Here is a 20,789-nt window from a genome sequence, read left to right on the forward strand (position 1 = left end):
GCTGGGGGGACCCTGGTCCACGGCCGTCGGTGGCTTGAGGCACGAGCTCTGCTCTAGATGAGAGTCCTGTGGTTTCTGACAGGGCACCCTGTCTGGCCTGTCATTTCCGAGACGGTGACCTCATTCAGTTTCCCAACACCGTCCACTTCTCCCTGAACTACCAGCTCCCTGCTCCCTAAACCCTCCCCTCTCAACTCACCCCCTTCTGCTCTCATCCAGCCATCGTCTCACCCCCCACCCGTTCTCTGGTCTGTGTGTTGTCCGTTCCTCCATGTGCCGCGCCCTTCCCCAAGCCTCCCCTCGTCCATCCATCACCCATCCCTCTTTTACCATCCATCATCTATCATCGGTCCATTTGTCCATCCAGTCACCTGTATGTACGTCCATCCATCTCTCATCCATCCATCCCTCATCCATCCGTCCATCCATCCATCTATACATCTGTCCATCCCTCATCCATCTATTTATCTCTTATCCGTCTACTATCCATCCGTCCACCCCTCACCCCCCAACCCATGCTGTCTCAGCTGGGCATACAGGGGATTCTGACGAGGACCGGCACTGGTTTTCTGGGGTCCTGAGGCCTCAGCCAGCCTCAGGAGCCAGCCCGGCTCCCATCTTGAGCGCTGACCCCTGCCCCAGTTTCAGAGGCACAGCTGGGGAGCCGGGAGGCCCTGTCCCTGGGCGTGGAGACCGAGCTGCCCAACAGCCTGCCCGGCGACGACAAGGACGAGTGCCTGCTGCTCCCGGGGGAGCTGTGCCAGCACCTCTGTATCAACACGGTGGGCTCCTACCGCTGCACCTGCTTCCCGGGGTTCTCCCTCCAGGACGACGGCCGCACCTGCCGCCCCGGTGAGGACCCAGAGAGCGGGGCGGGGGCTGACCCAGTGGTGGGGCTGACCCTGTGGGGGCGGGGCCGACCCAGTGGGCGGGGCTGACCCTGCGGGAGGGGCGGGGCTGACCCAGTGGGCGGGGTGGGGCGGAGGGGCGGGGGGGGCGGGGGGGCGGAGGGGGGGGGGGGGCGGGGGGGGGGGGCGGGGGGGCGGGGGCTGACCCTGCGGGGGGGGGGGCGGGCGGAGGGGCGGGGGCTGACCCAGTGGGCGGGGCGGGGCTGACCCTGCGGGGGGGGGGGGCGGGCGGGGGGGGGGGGGGCTGACCCAGTGGGCGGGGCGGGGCTGACCCAGTGGGCGGGGCGGGGCTGACCCTGCGGGGGGGGGGGGGCGGGCGGGGGGGCGGGGGCTGACCCAGTGGGCGGGGCGGGGCTGACCCAGTGGGCGGGGCGGGGCTGACCCTGCGGGGGGGGGGGCGGGCGGAGGGGCGGGGCTGACTCAGTGGGCGGGGCGGGGCTGACCCAGTGGCGGGGCTGACCCTGCGGGGGCAGGGCTGACCCTGTGGGAGGGGCGGGGCTGACCCAGTGGGCGGGGTGGGGCGGAGGGGCGGGGGCTGACCCTGCGCGGGGGGGGGGGCGCGGAGGGGCGGGGGCTGACCCAGTGGGCGGGGCGGGGCTGACCCTGGGGGGGGCGGAGGGACGGGGGCAGCCTTCCAGTGGTGGGGACGCCGCCCCCCCCACGTGGGAACCCGCAGGAGCCGGGGCCTCCGGTGACGGACTCTGTGAGGCCCCGTGGATAGGTTCCTTCCTGGAACTCTGCCTGCAGGGTTGCGCCCCAGGGTCTGCTCTGGGTTCGGGTGCAGGACCAGGGCCCAGGCCGCAGAGGCTCCCACCAGCCCTGTCCGTGTCCCCAGAGGCGCCGGGCCCAGGTGGTGAAGCCCCAGTAAAGCTGTGAGGCCGGTCCTACCTAAAGGACGCCGCTCCCTCGGCCTCAGTTTCCTCCCCTGTGAGATGGGGGTGGGGTGAAATGAGGCAGTTTCTGTCGGGTGTGGGCGTGCTGCCCGTTAGGGCTGAAGCCACGAAACAGAGCCCCTCTTGTCTGCTCTGCCCCGCACAGACAATGGCCCCCCACAGCCGGAGGCTGCGGAGGACTCTGCGCTGAGCCCGGAATCCTCCCACGAGGCCCCCAACACCATCCCGCTCCCACGGCCGCAGCCCAACACCTGCGGAGGTAACCCGGTCAGCAGCGCCTGGGCCCCTCGCGGGCTGTGCGCCTCCGGTGCTGGGCGGGCGGGATGCCCCAGTCAGGGGGAGCCGCTGCTTTAGGGGCAGGGGTGGTCTCGCTGGTCTGACCTGCGTGTAGCTGAGGAGGTGGGATTTGGGGGGAGGGCGGTCCAGAGGTCAGCGGGAGATGGTATGTGACCCCTGGCAAGCCCGTTAGCTGCTGTTTGGTCTCAGTTCCTGTGAGATTCAGAGACTGCGCCCTGGCCTGTGGGTTGTCCTGCAGACAGGAATGTGTGCAGTCCGCCTGTCTGCTCCTCTGTCCCCCTATCCCCGCTGTCTCCTGTCTGTCTGCTCCTCTGTCCCCCGTCCTTGCTCCCTCCCCTCCCCTCCTCTCCCCTCCCCTCCCTTCCCCTCCCCTCCCCTGTCTCCTGTCTCTCTGCTCCTCTGCCCCCCTGTCCCCGCTGTCTCCTGTCTGTCTGCTCCTCTGTCCCCCTGTCCTTGCTCCCTCCCCTCCCCTCCCCTCCCCTCCTCTGTCTCCTGTCTCTCTGCTTCTCACTCCTGTCAGCCCACTCTGCACCCCGACACCAGCTGATGTGTGAGCACATTTCACAGGGGAGCACGTCACAGGACCCAGGAGCGGGGTTCCCGGGCTCCCAGTCCCTGCACCTGGTGGCCTCTGATCTCCGTGCGGTTTCCCTCCAGAGGACGGGCCGTGCAAACAGGTGTGCCGCATGGTGGGGGACACGGCCATGTGCTCCTGCTTCCCGGGCTACGCCATCATGGCGGACGGTGTGTCCTGTGAAGGTGAGTACCACGGGGTGCTCACGCCTGGGCTAGCCTCAGCTGCCCGTGATGGGGACCCCAGTGTGGGGAGCGGGCAAACAGGATGGTGGCCGGTGGCCGGATCTAGCTCTTGGAGCATCCATGAGGGCACGGGACTGGCTGCTGGTGACGAAGGGCCCAGAGAGCAGAAGCAGAGATCCCCACATGTCACCAGGCACGGTGTGTGTGCCGTCCGGGGGCTCCCAGATGGCCTGGACCCCAGGCCTCCTGTCCTATGTTGTCTGCTGTGCTGTAGCGTGCACCAGCGTCACCTGGACACCTGCTGACCACACGCATCCTGAGGATCCCACAGTCCCCAGAGGTCTTGACCCTGTCATCTGGGCTGGTCTCTGAGAGTTTGAATTTCTCGCCAGGTCCCTGGACCACACTCCCACCACCCTGTCCTCAAGGGTTGCCCCCGGCTGCGTGGTCAGTGTTGAATCTGGCCATGCTGTCCCTGCGCCGGCCGCGGTGGCGATGGGGGAGGGGCAGGGCGTGCCCCGTGGTCAGGCAGGAGCTGGAGGTGGCATTTGTCCCTCTTGTTCGGGGTGCAAGGCTGGGGAGGAGGGGTCCCAGCTGGACCGCCATGCTCGATTCTGTCACTGAAACCCAGGAGGGGACAGTGAATGTGGGTGACCATTAGCTACCTCTGCCCGGGACAGAGAGGCTGAAGTGCCCCAAAAGCAGGTCCCTTCCACGCCAGAGACCCTGCCCAGTCTGGATCTTGTCTCAGAGAGACCTGCTCCTGCAAGGGGGGACACGTGAGGACAGCCTGGGGGGGCCTCGGGCTGCACCCCCTCCTGTCTAGAGACAGGGCAGATGGGGAGCGTGCAGGTGGTGTCACACACACTTCAGCTCAGGTCCAAGTTCAGGAGAGGGGACCCCGATGGGGGCCTAGGGGACAGGTGAGGATGGCCTGGGGGGGCCTCGGGGCTGCACCCCCTCCTGTCCAGAGACAGGGCAGATGTGGAGCGTGCAGGTGGTGTCACACACACTTCAGTTCAGGTCCAAGTTCAGGAGAGGGGACCCCGATGGGGGCCTGGGAGTACCGGGACAAGTCTATCCAGGAAAACGCCTGCACCCGCATCCTTGCCTGAAGCTGAGACCCTCACCTGACCCTCAGCCGAGACTGCTTTCTGGTGTGGATGGTGACCATCTCGTGCCCAGAGAGGACAGGAGACTTGCCCAGGGCATATGATGGTGGTGACTGTCCGGCCCTTGTCTTAGGTGACGGGGGCAGGTCTCAGCTGCCCTGGGGGCTTTGCTCCCCATTTCTCAGGGCCCTGGAGACACGAGGGTCCTCTCTCCTGGGTGGGAATTCCCTCAGGCCTGGCCAGCCTGCGGGCCAGTGCCTATGTCTCCTCAGAGGGCCCCGGCGGTCAAGTCCAGACGGAGGTTGCAGGCCGGCATTCCAAGGGGCAGCTTGTCCTGCAGGAGATCCTCTGGGCTCCATCCTCTTTGAAATAACCAAATTAGTTACCAACTATGAAAACCTCAAGAATTAAAAAAAAAAAAAAGTCCAGATTTCAGTTTTCTCTTGAGACTTTGTAGAATCTTTCCACAAGGGGCCCAGAGCTCTGGTCCCCCTCTGGGGGGGGGGCATGGCCCCCGTGGTGTCCATAGAGCCCTCTCTGGCTCCTTCCTTCCTTCCTGTTGCTGGCCTGGCCCCTGAGCACCGGGCGGGCAGCCCCTGTCTGGGGGTGTCCCCATCCGTCCCTGGGCTCTCCGGGACAGGCCCTGCCCCACGCTAATGGCCCTTCTGTTTCTCCCCCCTCCCCCGTGGCGGTGACTAGACCGGGACGAGTGCCTGCTGGGTGCTCACGATTGTAGCCGGAGACAGTTCTGTGTGAACACCCTGGGATCCTTCTACTGTGTCAACCACACAGTGCTCTGTGCCGAGGGCTTTATCCTCAACGTGCACAGGAAGTGCGTGGGTAAGCGAGAGCTCACGTCCGGCACCCCGCTCTGCCACGCCGGGCCCGGCCGCACGCTCTGGGCCGGCCCTTTGCCTGTGAGCTCCCGGCACAGCTGGCGCCCCGTGTCCTGTCCTCCATGTCCTGGTGTGTTGTCCTGCTTCTCCTCCTGCGCTCCCGGGAGGCGGCTGTCCCCAGGGACGTGCCCGAGTGTCAGAAAGCCCCTGTCGGTGGGCGACGCGGTGGGTCACAGGCGAGGGGGTCAGGCCTGTGGGCAGCGGGATAGATGGTAAGAGGGTAAGGGTCAGGGTGTGACGCAGGACCCGCTAGAAGCTCGGTGGCCTTGGACAAATGACTTCTTGTCACCGGGCCTCGGTTTTGTCCTCCGCTGGGGGTCACGGCACAGTGAGCTTCCATGTCGGTGGCTGAGGCCGTCCTGAAATGCAGCCAGAGTCCCCTCCAGGGGTGGAGGCACAGGCCGGGCTCTGACGGACCCCGCTCTGCGCCCCAGCATGGTGTGCATTCGCTGTGTCACCACAGGCTGTGGGGCTCCTCTCCCTTCTCGCCTTAGGGCTGGTGCCCGCTCCTGGCCTGCACGTGGGTATGCGGCCAGTGCCCTGGTAGCAGCAGCTGCTCCCACCTGCCTTAGTGCCCGTGTAGGCTGGGCGCCCTGTGGGCAGCAAGCAGGGTAGACCTGATGCTGACCTGCGTCCGGAGGAAGCATCGTAGACTCAAAGTAGCAGGTGCTCGGGGCAGACTGGGAAGTGCGACAACAGAAACACAAGCCGAGCGAGAGGTTGTTCTAGCTGCAGTGTCTGCCCACGCTTCCCCGGGGAGGGGACGTGTGCACCTGTCTCCAGGGGTGGCCGGTGCTCCCCACGCAGAAGGAACAGGGGCACCAAGGTGTGGAGGGTTAGGAACAGCACAGGTGCACTCAGGGCACGTGCCCAGAGCCCAGTCTGTCGTGTTTGTGTCTGGGGACCGTGTCCAGCCTGAGCGTGTCCTCGTCCTCGCCCTCCGCGGTGCTGGGCCGTGTGGCCTCCGCAGTCATGTTTGCCTGGCTTCCTGCCACCGGCACAACATGCCCCCGCCTGAACGTGCTTGTGAGCCTGGGCGGCTGCCCTGTCCGGGTGTGTCTGTGTGTGTCTGTGCAGCCGGGCAGGCTCCGTGTGGCCCGCAGGGAAGGCCTGGTGCTAAGGGGGTTGCCGGGCAGCGGAAAATGGGTTCTGGGATGGAAAGAGGGGAGGTGCATTCCATGCAGCAGGTTTATGAGCTCAGCCTCCACTCACCTCTCTCCCTCTGTACTCGTCCCCACGGACTCGCCAGGGCCCGTTGTCTCCCTGTCCTACTGTTCGTCTGGGTCCCCGTGAGCACACGGTCTTCCTACCACTTGCTCGTCCGCAGTGGACCGCAGACCTCCTGTGGGTCCCTGTTAGCTCCAGCCCGGCTGGCGAGGTGGGCGGCTGGTGCCCACCTGCAGGGCTGGCCTGGGCTCACATTCTGGCTCCACCACTTTCTCGTGGTGAGACCGTAGACAGGCCGTTTCTCCTCCTGGAGCCTGTCCAAGGAGACAGCCCTAGCTCCCTCTCAGAGGGTCGCTGCGGAGATCAAACATGTAGCATGTACAAGGATTTGATGTCACTGTCATGGTACACCGAGGCAGCCTCCCTAGGTAGTGAGTTTCCCGTCACCAGAGGTAAGTAAGCTGAAGTGGGGCAGTGTCGGGTAGTGTCCAGTCCAGAGGAGTTCTCCAGGATATGTGACCTCTGTGGGGGCTCCCCGTGCTTTGCTGTTGGCCTGTGTGCTCTGCCCTTGGGGGGAACCGTGTTGGCTCCTAGGAAGAGTATCCTAGGTGGGCTGGGCTTCGAGAAGATGGACGGGTGCAGCCTGCAGCGGGAGGGGGGGGGGGCACAGTTCTGGGCTGGGCACTAGGGGGTCTCTTCTCCCTGCTGCTGTGCCAGCTGTGGGCTGTGGCCCTGCCACCTCCCCTCCAGGAGACCTGCTTTCTCAGCTGCGGAAGTGTCTCAGGACGGCAGAGGGGTGTTTCCCGTGAGCCGCCTGGTCCCCTTAGCAACCCTCTGTCAGCAGTCTCTGCAGTGGTTTCCCACCAGGATTCCTCCCTGGGTGGGGACCCTGGGCTCCGGCGTTTATGGGGTCCTGTGAGGGTGTTCCTCTGCTACTCCAGCCTGCACGGCAGAGGCTCTTATTGTGCTCAGCCAAGCCTCCCTCGGAGACCGCTGACCCCAGACACTCCCCTTCCCTCCCCAGCCCCACCCCACCTCACGCAGGTTGGCCTGGCCCTACTTGTTCATCTGTGAGTTTCGGATGTCTCACCCCCCACAGCCTGCGCCCCTCTTCCACCTTGTCCCCCTCCTCCTGTGGACTCGACTCAGTGTTGCTGCCCTGAGGAGACTCTTAGTCTGGGGCCTGAGAACGTCCTCTCCCCAGAGTGGCCTCCCGGCCTGTCACAGGCTGGCAGTGCCTTGAGGTCAGGGGCCATGACCGACACTCCCACTGGGCCACCCGGACCGAGCACCAGCCACAGAATAGGCAGGTCCAGGAAGGGCTGAGGCAATGAGTGACGGCTGCCCCCACCGCGGGCACTGGCCATGCGTCCCTGCATCCAGAGCGCAGACCAGCAGCGCTGTCTGAGCTGTGCCCTCCCACCCCCTGCTGCTGCTTCTCTCTCTCCCCTTCCCTGCTGCCCGTCCTGGGGGTCAGCCCTTGGCCGCCTCTTTCTGTGCCCAGTCTCCTGGATGACCTCAGCGGCTGACCGCTCTCAAGTTAGTGCCTCTCCTCAGACCCCTGCCGTGAGCTCAGGTGTGTCTCCTGCAGCCTGTTGACTGTCCCCTTCAGTGTGGCCGCAGGGGCTCCTGCCAGTCCCCTGTCCAGGTGCTGGTGCTTGCGCCTGGCCAGCGGCCTGTCCAGACAGCTTTGCAGACCTCTGGGCTCCACTTCCTCTCACCTTCTGCTCGGGCATCCTCACCATACTTTTCAGAGGCTGACTGCTGACCCTTGCCCCCGTGGGCAGCAGTCCGTCATGTGCCTGTGCACCTTGCCTGACATGCTCCCTCGTGGGGGCCCTGGCATCGCTGTCCCTCTAGCGGGGGTACCTGGTGGGCTCATTCTGTCACTCACATGTGTGAGGCGCTCCCCGACCGCTGTTTGCCCCGCCCCTCAGTGGTACCCCGCCCCTCAGCGCTGCCCCTCCTCCTCGCCCACGCACGCCCGCTCCTCGCCCACGCACGCACGCCCGCTCCTCGCCCACGCACGCACGCCCGCTCCTCGCCCACGCACGCAAGACCATCCTTCGCGTTATGCGTCTGCTCCTTCGTCTGTCCGGCCCTCTCTGGGAGTGTCCCCACGGCAGCTGGGGCTCCTGTCTGTCGCTCACCGTGCACCCCGGGGCTCGCTGGCACGCAGCAGGCCCTCCGTAAATCTGTGTTGAGTGACGGATGCCCGAGCAGTGGGCATCGACGGGCAGCCGCTCTGAGGAGTGGGCGCCCAGAGGGCCGTGCTGGACGCGGTCCGCCGCCGTCCGGGAAGCACCCCGTGGCCGCTGAGGGCCTCGCTCTCCCTGCAGACATCAACGAGTGTGTGACGGACCTGCACACCTGCAGCCGGGGGGAGCACTGTGTGAACACCGTGGGCTCCTTCCGCTGCCACAAGGCGCTCACCTGCCAGCCCGGCTATGCCCTCGAGGATGGGGAGTGCACAGGTGAGCACGCAGGCGGTCACACCCCTGCTCTGCCCCCACGTCGCCCCTCCCCCGCTGACCCACCCCTCAGGCTGCTGGGGGGGAGGCCAGGGCACGCCCCCGGCTTTGCTGCCAGTTGCCGGTGTCCGTGTGCCACGTGTCCCCCCTCACTGTGCCTCAGTTGCCCTGTTGGTACGTTGGGGAGGAGCCCCACGGGGCACTTCCACTGGAGAAGTCTGGCCTCCGAGGGAGCAGGAGGGAGAGGGTTCATTGAACCATTTCAGGGGAGATTTCTGAGCTGCTCCCTGTGTCCGCAGGGCTCTGGGTGGCAGGGGCACGCCGCCCCCAGTGTGGTGTCCTGGTTCTTTATCTCCTGATGAGGGACGTGGGGCCACCCGGGAAACGAGGGGATGGCAGAGCAGCCTCTGGCTGGCTGCTGTGTTACACGGGGGTTCAGGGGGGCCCTGCAGAGGTGAAGTCAGAGCAGAGACCTGCATGATGAGAGGCTCCTGGGAAGGGTGTCCAGGCAGAGGGAACAGCAAGGCGAGGCCTCTTGAGAGGAGAGAGGTCTCAGCACATTCGGGGAGCAGAAGGAGAGTCTCGGGGCTCACCAGCAGCGTTGGGGCGGTGACAGGCTTGGCAGGCCCTGTTCAGGAAGGGGTTGGAGTCCGTCCTATATGTGGGAGGAAGCGCTTTATTTTTTTAACTAAAAACGGCCAGAAGAATGTCAGCAAGGAGGGCAGAGGAGTGTAGTGCTGCCTAGTGACCAGCCCTGGAGAAGTAGCTCTGCGTCTGGGTGTGAGCTCAGGGAGGTGGGGGATGGAGTCAGAGGAGGGTGGGCAAGGAGGGAGTGAGCCCAGCCCCCTTTGCACGTGTGTGTGTGTGTGTGTGTGTGTGTGTGTGTGTGCGCGCGCGTGCGCACACACCCATGTGCGCCACAAGGGCGGGTGCAGACCCAGGGCCAGCCTCCCTCCAAGAAGCCAGGGATGCGTGCCACTCCTTGGACAGGTCCCAGCGTCCCCTGACCCTGTTCATCAGGCGCTGGGCTCCTCAGAGTGGAGGTGGGGCTGGGCTGCCCCTCAGACGCAGGGCCACGCCCACCGTGTCAAGCTGCGGGGAGCCCGGGAGCCCAGCGCAGGGCCTCCCAGAGACGGCTGCTGTGGCCAAGTGGTGGGCGCTTTGGTAACCAGAGAGGGGACGGGTAGAGGGAAGGATGAGTGGACAGAAGACATACAGACAGATTCAAGCACCTGTCGGGCAGCCAGTGGGGCCGAGGAGGTTTCGCCCTGCCGTTAATTCGGCATGTCGCCTTTCTGTTCTGTGTCCTGGATGTGCCCGCTGCACAGGACGTGCGCGGGGAAGGTGTGGGGAGATGCTGTGTGAGTTGTGGAGTGCCCCGCGCCACCGTGGAGCGGGCAGCTCTGTCCTCAGAAGCTCCATGCCGTGCTACTGCCCAGTGCCACAAGCAGAGAAGTCTGGACATGTGACCTTGGGGATCAGAGCATGCTTCCCACCTCTGCCTGTCCAGGGAAGCCTGGGGTAGTGGCTGAGAGCACAGTGTTCTGGTCCCTGCCCAGCGCCCCCTAACTGTAGAACCGTGTCTGTGCTCTGGTGCTCCCTGTGTTCCCTGGGGTCTGTCGTAGCTCCTGCTTCTTGGAGTCGTTGTGAGCATTGTGTAAATAAATACATCTCGGAGTGCTGGGACAGGGCCCGCCGTAGGGGAGCTCAGTAAACGTGGTGTCATTGTTTCGTTATTACTGGGCATGCCCGAGGCCCACAGTGCAGACCTTTGTAACCATCAGGGTCACGGTGGGCACATCGGGCAAGCCTGCGGGCCCCTGACTCCCTCCCTGCCTCTGTGTGCCAGACGTGGACGAGTGTGAGCTGGGCACCCACAACTGCCAGGCGGGCTTCACGTGCCAGAACACCAAGGGCTCCTTCTACTGCCAGGCGAGGCAGCGCTGCATGGAGGGCTTCCTGCAGGACCCCGAGGGCAACTGCGTGGGTGAGTGGGGCAGGCGCCCTGCCACGGTGCCTTTGCAAGGGGTCCGGGGGGAAGGCTCTGAGGTGTAGAGATCAGGGGCCTGGCTTGCGCCTCTGACTCGGTCCCAGCCCCAGGGTCCCAGCCTGTGTCGTACCCGGCCTTGCAGAACAGACGCTCTTACCCTGAGCGGTCCGACCTTGACTTTGTTACTTCTCCTGTGGCCTCAGTTCACCCCGCTGTGGAGCTGGACCAGGAGAACGTGCACCAGATTTCCTTTAGCCCAGGCCACAGGAAGGAACGTAGTCTGTGTCTTGTCCTGGCGCGCGCCCTTGCGCGCATGCGCACGACTAGAACGCAAGCTTCGCAAAACGCACCCGCGTTGACCCTGAAACTTCCGCTTGCAAAGAATGCTAGCGAGAGCCGGGCGGCTGCACTCGCGGGCTGAGGCCGCCCTTTGCCAGACCCTGCCCTCCTTGTCCTGGTGTGGGTCTGGGCAGATCTCACGCGCTTCAGTGTGAGTCTTGTGCAGCCAGAGGCCCACCGTCCCCAGGCCTGCACCCCCGGTGACTGATGGCACCGGAGCGGAGCCATGATTGGTGCCACACTCAACTCTGGGGGGAAGGGGTGAAGGACAGCAGACAGGTGGGGCTGCCCACAGCTGAGTGCCCACGGAAGGGAGAGGTTTGTCAGGACACAGCTGTGTCTCGTACCGTCTCCTGGTAACGAACAGTGTGTCAGATGGGTGTCCCCGTCTCACAGGGAGGGCCCTGAGGGACAGAGAGGGGTCTTCACTTTATCCGAAGGCTTGTTCCCTCCAGCCAGCCTGGGTCTGGAGCTCTACCCAAGGCACCCCCTTCATATGTGTGCCCCAAGGTAGTCATGGGGGATGGGCAGCCCCTCGGGGTACGACAGGAGTGAGGGCAGAAGGTCCTTGTGGTCAGCCCTGGGGCACCCAGCCGGGGTCAGGGCAAGGTGGGGGGGGGGTCTGCCTGACTACAAACAGTCCCTCAGTGGTTCACTCGCTGACATTGGTGGAGCACCTGCTCTGTGTAGGGGTGCAGCCGTTTAACGAGACATCTTGGAGGGGACAGATTAAAGAAACAAATACGTTTATAAAGTGGTAGTTTTCCTCAATGATAAAACCAGTGGGCTGTGGCCAAGCATGGTGGGGTGATGAAGCTGCCAGCGGGCTGGGTGCATTGTGAGAGACAGCTGTGGAGGAGGAACTGGATGGATCAGCAGGTGTGGAGAAGCCGGGGCAGGGCGTGACTGGCCGTGGTCATCCTGGAGGTCAGCCCTGCTGACCCTCTGGCTCTAGTGGCCCCTTAGAGTTGGAGCCCCTTGTGCCGCGGCATGTGGGTGGGACAGGCTGACCCCGTATCCTGACCCGGGCTGGCCTGGAGGGGCGTGTGGGCTCCCGGTCACTCGGTCACTCGCGCCACCTCCACAGACATCAACGAGTGCACGTCGCTCTCGGAGCCCTGCCGGCCGGGCTTCAGCTGCATCAACACGGTGGGCTCCTACACATGCCAGCGGAACCCGCTGCTCTGCGGGCGCGGCTACCACGCCAGCCAGGATGGGACCAAGTGTGTGGGTGAGGCCGGACTCCACCCCGCCCCTGGCCAACCTCGGCCCTCCTGGGTCCCGGGCCTGCGGGAGGGAGGCCCCTGCGGGGAGGACTCGGGCCTCAGGCACCTCTCTTACGCCCCCCCCCCAATCCCCGCTGGCAGATGTGAACGAGTGTGAGACGGGCGTGCACCAGTGCAGGGAGGGCCAGGTGTGCCACAACCTCCCCGGCTCCTACCGCTGTGACTGCAAAGCCGGCTTCCAGCTGGACGCCTTCAGTGGGGCCTGTGTCGGTAGGTGGGGCTGGTGCGAGACCCCTCCCCCCCTGCCCCGGCCCTCCCACTCCCGCACCGTTTCCCTCCCAGGTTCCGGTCTTTTTGCCCCCCTCCCTCTCTCCTTGTCTGGCTCTCTCCCTGCCTCCCTGTGTTCCTGGACCCTCTTCTCCCGGGGGCGGGGGAGCTGGCTCCCCGAGCGGCCCCCACCCACCCACCGCCTGCTGCCTACCCACAGACGTGAACGAGTGCTGGACCTCCCCCGGCCGCCTGTGCCAGCACACGTGCGAGAACACGCCCGGCTCCTACCGCTGCTCCTGCGCCTCCGGCTTCCAGCTGGCCGCCGACGGCCAGCGCTGCGAAGGTACGCTCACTCTGACCTCTGACCCCACGCGGGTGCCCCCACACCTGCAGCCCAGCACAGTGCCAGCCCCCGCTCTCACGCCTCCATCTGTGCCAGCCCTCCTCGGCCGCCGCCACCGCGCACGGGGGTGGCTTCTCCCGCCGGGAGCCCCCCTCAGGCGCCCAGATGGGGGCGAGGGCTCTGTGTCATGGACACTCTCAGACGGCGGCCTGGCCTCTGCCCCTTGGTCACACGGCTGAGCCTTGGGGACCAGGCAGGGGACAGAAGCAAGTAGAATGTGAGCTAGAGGCTGTGGCCCCCTGAACAGCCCAGGATCTGCTGGCACGGGAGGGGGTGTGTGGCAGCCACAGATGGGAGCCACCCACCAGCACCAGCCCATGACCCAGTCTTCGTGGTTTTCCCGGAACCAGAACGACAGACATTCATATAAAATCTCCTGGTCTTCACATGCTGTTGTTGCATTCAAACGTTGAACAAGGCCCTGGCCGGTTGGCTCAGCGGTAGAGCGTCGGCCTAGCGTGCGGAGGACCCAGGTTCGATTCCCGGTCAGGGCACAAGGAGAAGCGTCCATTTGCTTCTCCACCCCTCCCCCTCTCCTTCCTCTCTGTCTCTCTCTTCCCCTCCCGCAGCCAAGGCTCCATTGGAGCAAAGATGGCCCGGGCGCTGGGGATGGCTCTGTGGCCTCTGCCCCAGGCGCTAGAGTGGCTCTGGTCGCAACATGGCGATGCCCAGGATGGGCAGAGCATCGCCCCCTGGTGGGCAGAGCTTCGCCCCATGGTGGGCGTGCCGGGTGGATCCCGGTCGGGCGCATGCGGGAGTGTGTCTGTCTCTCCCTGTTTCCAGCTTCAGAAAAATGAAAAAAAAAAAACCAAAAAATGTTGAACAAACACGCCATGAGTGAAACTACACCTGTGGGGGGCACCCAGGGCTGAGGGAGGGGCGGTGTGTGACAGGCTGTCACATGTGGTGGGACGGGTGTGGAGGGGGTCCTGAGGCTGCTCAGTGGAGGGGCGGAGGGTGGGGCTGGGGGTCTCCAGCCCTTTCCCAGCCTGGAGGTGCTTTCCTGACTCCTCTCCTGGGGAAGGGGGTCTGTGAGAACTCTGGGGAGGCCGTACACCTCTCCCCAATCAGTCGCTTGGCCTGGTGGAGGACCTGGCCCTGCTGTGGGCAGGGGAGTGTGCCCAGGCCCGCCACACCAGGCAGCGTAGGGGTGGGGGCTCCCACACCGGACATCCTCACTGTCACCCACATTCACGTGCCTGCGTGGTCGCCTGAGGGCCCCTCCTCTGCCCCTGGCTGGTGTGTGGACCTGTGAGGAGAGGCCTGTGCCCCCAGGCGTTGCGTTGGTCATGCATCCCCACCCCATCCCCACCCGCTGCCGACGCTCAGCCCCTCCGGATGTTAGAGACCCAGGTGACACAGTGTGGCCCCTCACCAGGAACTCCGAGCCGGGTGGAGGAGATGGTCCCTCCACTCTGTGTGCGTGCTGTGTCTGCCGTGAGGTCCTGAGGACCGGGACGCGGATGGTGGCCTCCAGGGGCCCCGCGGGGCTGCCTTCCCTCCCCCTCGCCCCCCTCTCTGTTTTCTGACCACATGGCCCCCAGTGCACTAGGCCCGTGTCCAGCTCGGGGTCCTCCTGCTGCTCCAGGTGCTTCCCTGGGCGCCCCCCCACGGCTCTGGCTTCGCACCCCCCCACGGCTCCAGCATCGCACCCCCCCACGGCTCCAGCATCGCACCCCCCACAGCTCCGCATCGCACCCCCCCACGGCTCCGGCTTCACCCCCCCACAGCTCCGCATCGCACCCCCCACAGCTCCGCATCGCACCCCCCACAGCTCTGCATCGCACCCCCCCACAGCTCTGCATCGCACCCCCCCACAGCTCCGCATTGCACCCCCCCACGGCTCCGGCTTCACCCCCCCACAGCTCTGCATCGCACCCCCCCACAGCTCCGACTTCGCACCCCCCACGGCTCTGCATCGCACCCCCCCACGGCTCCGACTTCGCACCCCCCACGGCTCCGCATCGCACCCCCCCACGGCTCCGCATCGCACCCCCCACGGCTCCGCATCGCACCCCCCCACGGCTCCGCATCGCACCCCCCCACGGCTCCGCATCGCACCCCCCACGGCTCCGCATCGCACCCCCCCACGGCTCCGCATCGCACCCCCCACGGCTCCGCATCGCACCCCCCCACAGCTCTGCATCGCACCCCCCCACAGCTCTGCATCGCACCCCACCGCACACAGCCCATCCCCTTGCTCTGCTCTTCCTCCAGTGCACTGGCCACCTCCTCACACACTGGACGTGGGACGCATTTCCTCAGCTCGCTCCCGCCCCCCTCCCTCCCCCGCACACACACGGGGGTGTCAGCTTCGCTGGTGGAGACAGTCCCTCTTGTCCGTGGGGACATGCCCAGTGCCTGGGGCAGGCCGGGCACATCATAAGAGGTCGGCAGTTCTTGGTTGGGTGAATGAAAGACTCGTCCTTGTCCGCGGGAGCGCAGCATCCAGTCGATGTTCCATCTGAGCCGTGAGATGACTTGTCACTGAGTCACACACACACCGTTCTGCCCACCCTGGCCTCGTGCACATCAGTACCTCCAGCCCCGTGCAGACGAGGTCCTCGTTAGCACCGAGGTGACACTTCCCAGAGCCCTCTGAGCCAGGAGCTGGGGAGCCTCAGTTGGGAAGTTGCTCCTAACCAGGGGATCTGAGTCCAAACTGTGCTGCCTCCTCCAGGCAGCAGGCCAGGCCGGGACTCCCCAGCAAGCCCAGCGCTGCCCCCGTCTCAGCTGCCTGCCTCAGGCGGGCCACTTGTCCTTACGGCTCCCCTGAGGGCATGCTGGATGGTGCTAAATGTGCTCTCAGAGGCAGCCCCAGGTGAGCCTGGTCCTCCTCTCTGGGTTGGGAGGGGCCCCGTGACCACAGCCGGTCTCCCTGCAGACGTGAATGAATGTGAAGCCCAGCGCTGCAGCCAGGAGTGTGCCAACATCTACGGCTCCTACCAGTGCTACTGTCGCCAAGGGTACCAGCTGGCCGAGGATGGGCACACCTGCACAGGTACCACTGCTCTGCCCAGGCCCCCCCCGAGAGGCTCCCTCCCCCTCCCCCTGCTGGGCCGGGGCATGCAGGACACACGAGGCTTGAGCCTCAGAGCCAAGTTGGCATCCCACCCCTGCGACCCCCTGGCTGTGGCCCTGAGCTTGGCCTTAGGCTCCTCCTCCTGCCTCAGTGGGTCAGTGAGCGCTGCGTCCTGGCCTGTCTGGGACCCGAGTGCCCCAGCTGAGCACCCCCAGCACGAGAAGGAGAGTCCGGTGTGGCTGTGTGGCCTCGGACGTCGCTCTCCCCGTGTCTGAGCCGGCAGCTGGGCAGGGTCAGCGGTGAACCTCTCTCTGGCAGACATCGACGAGTGTGCTCAGGGCGCCGGCATCCTCTGCACCTTCCGCTGCGTGAACGTGCCCGGCAGCTACCAGTGCGCATGCCCAGAGCGGGGCTACACCGTGACGGCCAATGGGAGGTCCTGCAAGGGTGAGCCAGGGTGTCCGCCCCGGGGCCTCCGCCAGGACCCAGGCACGCCCGGCGTGCTGTGCCCAGGAGCTCTGAAGCCGGGCGCATACCCACAGCATGGCCAGCAGTTTGCTGCCCTGGGTCGGGGGTGACCAGCTGACAGTCCTCTATTGCTCGACCCAGCGTAGAATTTTCTGGACTTGGACTCGACCTTGGGCTGTGCCCCGAGTGCAGGGCAGAGCCTCTGTGGGGCAGTTCCACAAGGCATGAGAGACCCGTCCAGTGAGATGCCCGCAGGAGAGAGGCCTCAGGGGTCCCTGTCTCTGTCCACAAGGGTCTGCTGTGCTATCCAAGGACTGGACCCCCATGTCTTTGGGCACGAGGGGGAGGTGGGTCCCCACGTGCAGGAAAAGTGGCCACAGAGAGGCTGATCAGAGTTGCATGAAGAAGTCACTCCCCAGTCAGAGATGGGCAGCGCTGGGACTAGGGAAGACACCGCCCCCCTCTCTACCTCCCTGGAGCTCACACTGAGGAGGGACAGACAGACACAGGGAATAGCATGGGCGTGTCTGAGAGCAGGACAGGCTGTGCGAGGAGAATGAAGTGGGATGCATGGAGGTGATGGGCAGGAGGACCACTGCAGGACAGGCAGGGTCACGTCCTGAGCTGAGACCTGAAAGGTGAGAGGGAGCCACAGTCGTGGGAAGATGTTTAGAAAGGGCTGCAACAGCGGGAGTAGCATGTGCAAAGGCCCTGTGGTGGGAGAAGGGTCAGGGCATGGGGGCAGCTCCCTGGTGTGTAGCAGGACTGTGGCCCCAGTGGAAGGAGGGGCAGAGCAGAGGGCCTGAGAGTCCCTGTACTGGAGCGCTTGGTGTCCATCTGTAGGAGGGACCAGGGTTTTATTCTGGGAGACAGAAAGCCCCAAGAGAACAGGACAAAAGATGAGTGACGTGTAAGTGAGGCCCTCAGGCTGCTGGGTGGAGGTTGGAGGCACAGGCTGGACAGTGAGCTGTCTCGTTGTGGTTGGGATGAGCTGCTCCGGACTGGGACCCCCCCCGCCATGGGGGACCCTCCCGTCACCCCCTCTCCTCCCCACAGACCTGGACGAGTGTGTGCTGGGCGCCCACAACTGCTCTGAGACGGAGACCTGCCACAACATCCAGGGCGGCTTCCGCTGCCTGCGTTTCGAGTGTCCCCCCAACTATGTCCGCGTTTCGGAAACGTGAGTGTCTGCACGGATCCCGTGCTGCCGGGGGTGGGGGCGTGGCCTGGTGACCCGTGGCCCCTGCCCCCCCCCACCTTCCGCCCCCACTGCAGCCTGAGGACAGACTGACCACAGATGGCTCAGGTGGAAGCACTTTGCAGGAAGTCCAGAGTCTGAGGGTGCAGGGAGAATGCACAGAAAAGCTGTCTTTCTCACACACGTGTGCACATATGCACACACACATGCACGCACATACACACGCACACATGCACGCACATACACACGCACACTTTAGTCGCCTTGCTGTGTGGCACGTTACCCTCACACTCAGCACCTTCCCCCCCACACAGTTCTGAGATCAAGAACCCAGGCTGAGCCAGGTGGTTCCAGCTCAGGGTCTCACCGGGCGGAGGGATCCTGCCCTCTGTCACATGGCTCTGGGGTGGGGGTGGGGCCCTGGGGGGGCCCTCCCCTGCTCCTCACCACGTGGGCCTCCTCATGTGGCTGCATTGCATAGCTTCCCCCAGCACGGGCAGTGGAGAGAGCGAGCCATGGCCCTTTGCAAGAGTGACCCAGGCTTACGGAAATACTCAAACAAGAACAGTGCGCAAACCAGAGTCCTTGCCCCTCCACTCCAGCAAAGCCCGCAGCCGCTGACAGTTTAGGGTCCATCTTCTCATCTCAGCATAGAGCAGACGGGGCTGTGCCGTCACACGTCACCTGGCTGTCCCCAGCATGCTCCCTCCACCTGGCAGCTCTCCTGCGTCTGCCTCGTTGAGCACTGGGCACCCAGAGCCTGAGTGTGTCCTGCGGGCAGCGCGCTAGCGTTCACTGCTCCACGTGGGGACTGTCCATGTGCACGTGTGTAGGGACATGGAGGGAGCATGTCCCCCCCCTCCTCCCCCTCCTCCCCCTGCTCCTCCTCTCCCTCCTCCTCCCCCCTCCCCCTCCCCCTACTTCTCCTCCTCCTCCCCCTCCTCCTCCCCTCCTCCTCCTCCTCCTCCCCCTCTCCTCCTCCCCCTCCCCCTCCTCTGGCAGGGCTGAGCCTCGAGGCATCCTCCTGGGGAAGGGAAGGGCGTTCCAAGGGGCTGACAGAGGAGGAAGGGGCCTAGGAACCGTCAGCTGGGAGGAGAAAAGGAATCTGAGAAGTGGCTGAGACAATAGAAACACCCGGCCTGGGAATCTGTGCAGACAGTGGGCAGGTGAAGAGATGGAGAAAGGAGCAGAGCAAGGAGCACAGGGGTGGTTAGAGTTGCGGACAGGCTGGGCACGGCCCTGGGCTGAGCGCTGCGCATTCATACACCGCCCCCCACACTCCCCGAGAAACCTCAGGGCTACTGACCCATCTAACAGATGAAGAAACTGAGACCTGCATGGGTAGGGGGACCCAGCAGATGCTACCAGGCTGCTAAGGGTCCTCGAGTCTGCCTCCGCCACGTCCAGGGTGGCGGGCAGCAGGGGTTGGGAGGGCCCAAGGGCGCGGCCTCCGCTGACCAGGCCCTGTGCATCCCGTCCCGCCCCGCAGGAAGTGTGAGCGCACCACATGCCTCAACTTCTTGGAGTGCCAGAACTCGCCGGCGCGCATCACCTACTACCAGCTCAACTTCCAGACGGGCCTCCTGGTGCCGGCCCACATCTTCCGCATCAGCCCCGTGCCCGCCTTTGCGGGGGACACCATTGCCCTGACCATCACCCGGGGCAACGAGGAGGGCTACTTTGGCACACGCCGGCTCAACGCCTACACGGGCGTGGTCTTCCTGCAGCGGGCGGTGCGCCAGCCCCGGGACTTTGCCCTGGACGTGGAGATGAAGCTCTGGCGGCAGGGCTCCGTGACCACCTTCCTGGCCAAGATGCACATATTCTTCACCACGTTCGCCTTGTGAGGCGGCCGCCTGCGCGCTCCGCCGGGCCCCTCCGCTGGGCCCTCCGCCCTCCGCCCGTGTGCCTCTCTGCGCTGGATGCTCAGCGCCCAGTGGGCGGGGCCGGGCTGGTGGGCGGTTCTTGCTGTAACTGTAAATTAACTTAATTCTGCTGACTCGGTCCCTCTCGGGTTCCTGGTGGGGGTGTTGGTAGCGGGAGGTGTAGGGAAACAGTTCAGGGTCCCAGGGTCCCTTCCGGTGCCCTGGAGGCGGAGTGAGAGGGCCGAGGCTGGGTGATGACCAAAGACTGGAAACAGAGACCACGTTGGGGCTTTTGGACTCAACTGGATGACCTGTATTCCCCAAATTGATACTCCCATTTCATGTTTCACTGTGATTACTTAAAAAAAAAAAATTATTGTGTTTTTGTTCAATTATAAAAGTGGCACAGACCTGGCTGGTTGGCTCAGTGATAGAGCATTGTCCTGGCGTGTAGAAGTCATGGGTTTGATTCCTGGTCAGCACTCAGGAGAAGCAACCATCAGCTTCTCCCTCTCTCCCCTGCCCCCTTCTCCTCCTGCAGCCACGGCCCAATTGGAACGAGTTGGCTTTGGGCGCTGAGGATTGGCTCCATAGCCTCCACCTCAGGCACTAAGAAGAGCTTGGTTGCCAAGCAACGGAGCAACAGGCCAGATGGGCAAAGCATCGCCCCCTAGTGGGATTTCCAGGTGGATTCCGGTCGGGGTGCATGCAGGAGCATGTCTCTGCCTCTCCTACTCTCACTGAATAAAAAAAAAAAAAGGTTATACAAATACATTGCAAAAATAAAAAGTCTGATAGCTCAACAGGGTTATAAATGAAAAAAATGAGAAAAGAAAACAAAAAACCCTGTGCTTCCGGGAAGTGTCTGATTGGACGAGGGAGTCTGCACGACCTGCCTCCAGCCCGAGTCTATAGCAGGTCTGGCGATGAAGCCCTTCCTTGTCTCACTCGAGGAACTTGCCCTGAACTCGGGGCCCCTGTGAGGATGAGAGGGTCATGGTGCAGATGGGCTGGCTTTGTGACCCTCTCTTCCCCCACTGCCCCTCCCTCCTTTCCCCTCTTCCCGTCCCCAAACGTGGACTTCAGCCGGAGTGACCCTGGGGGTGCTCTCCAGGAAACCCCAGTGCTGGGCACTGTCCCTGAGGCCCGAATGCACCAGGTCCCGCGGGAGACTTGCGCAGGAGCCTGGAGGAGAAGAAAATCCGTGTCTCCGCTGTGGATGGGGAGGAGGCGGGTTCGGGTGTGACGCCTCCAAGCACACTTGAGCCACTCACTGTCCATGGCCCCTTCTCTGAAGCATGGATGTGAGATGGGAAGCAGCGGGACTCCGTGGTCTTGCTTGCAGTGGACACAGCGGATAGCTGTGTGACCGGGCAGCCACCGCCAGGCGCCTCACACCTGGCAGAGGGAAGGCGCCGTGTCACAAAACCGGTGCGGGGTCCGTGTGTGTGCACACCCGTGGGCCGCCGGCTTTGGCCGTGGTGTAAAGTCCATTTCTTACTGTG

The 20,789-nt window shown here is 64.6% G+C and overlaps 1 protein-coding gene across 2 annotated transcripts in view; it reads left to right on the plus strand.

The window, feature by feature from the left end:
* The window catches only part of LOC136379697 (fibulin-2-like), a 100,427-nt gene extending 80,340 nt beyond the window's left edge, over window positions 1-20,087 (plus strand). Inside the window, exons 6-18 of one of the 2 annotated variants that reach the window (XM_066347206.1) lie at window positions 643-852; window positions 1,947-2,060; window positions 2,756-2,857; window positions 4,669-4,809; window positions 8,372-8,506; window positions 10,353-10,490; window positions 11,920-12,063; window positions 12,200-12,328; window positions 12,546-12,671; window positions 15,616-15,732; window positions 16,072-16,200; window positions 17,278-17,401; window positions 18,909-20,087. In XM_066347206.1, coding sequence (XP_066203303.1) covers window positions 643-852; window positions 1,947-2,060; window positions 2,756-2,857; window positions 4,669-4,809; window positions 8,372-8,506; window positions 10,353-10,490; window positions 11,920-12,063; window positions 12,200-12,328; window positions 12,546-12,671; window positions 15,616-15,732; window positions 16,072-16,200; window positions 17,278-17,401; window positions 18,909-19,266 — 1,967 coding nt within the window. In that variant the 3' untranslated portion in view covers window positions 19,267-20,087. The remainder of the gene's footprint in view (window positions 1-642; window positions 853-1,946; window positions 2,061-2,755; window positions 2,858-4,668; window positions 4,810-8,371; window positions 8,507-10,352; window positions 10,491-11,919; window positions 12,064-12,199; window positions 12,329-12,545; window positions 12,672-15,615; window positions 15,733-16,071; window positions 16,201-17,277; window positions 17,402-18,908) is intronic. The other variant, XM_066347207.1, reaches the window with a different exon arrangement.
* Window positions 20,088-20,789: the final 702 nt, after the last annotated feature.

Source organism: Saccopteryx leptura, chromosome 8 (assembly GCF_036850995.1).
Source record: "Saccopteryx leptura isolate mSacLep1 chromosome 8, mSacLep1_pri_phased_curated, whole genome shotgun sequence".
Classification (NCBI taxonomy): domain Eukaryota; kingdom Metazoa; phylum Chordata; class Mammalia; order Chiroptera; family Emballonuridae; genus Saccopteryx; species Saccopteryx leptura.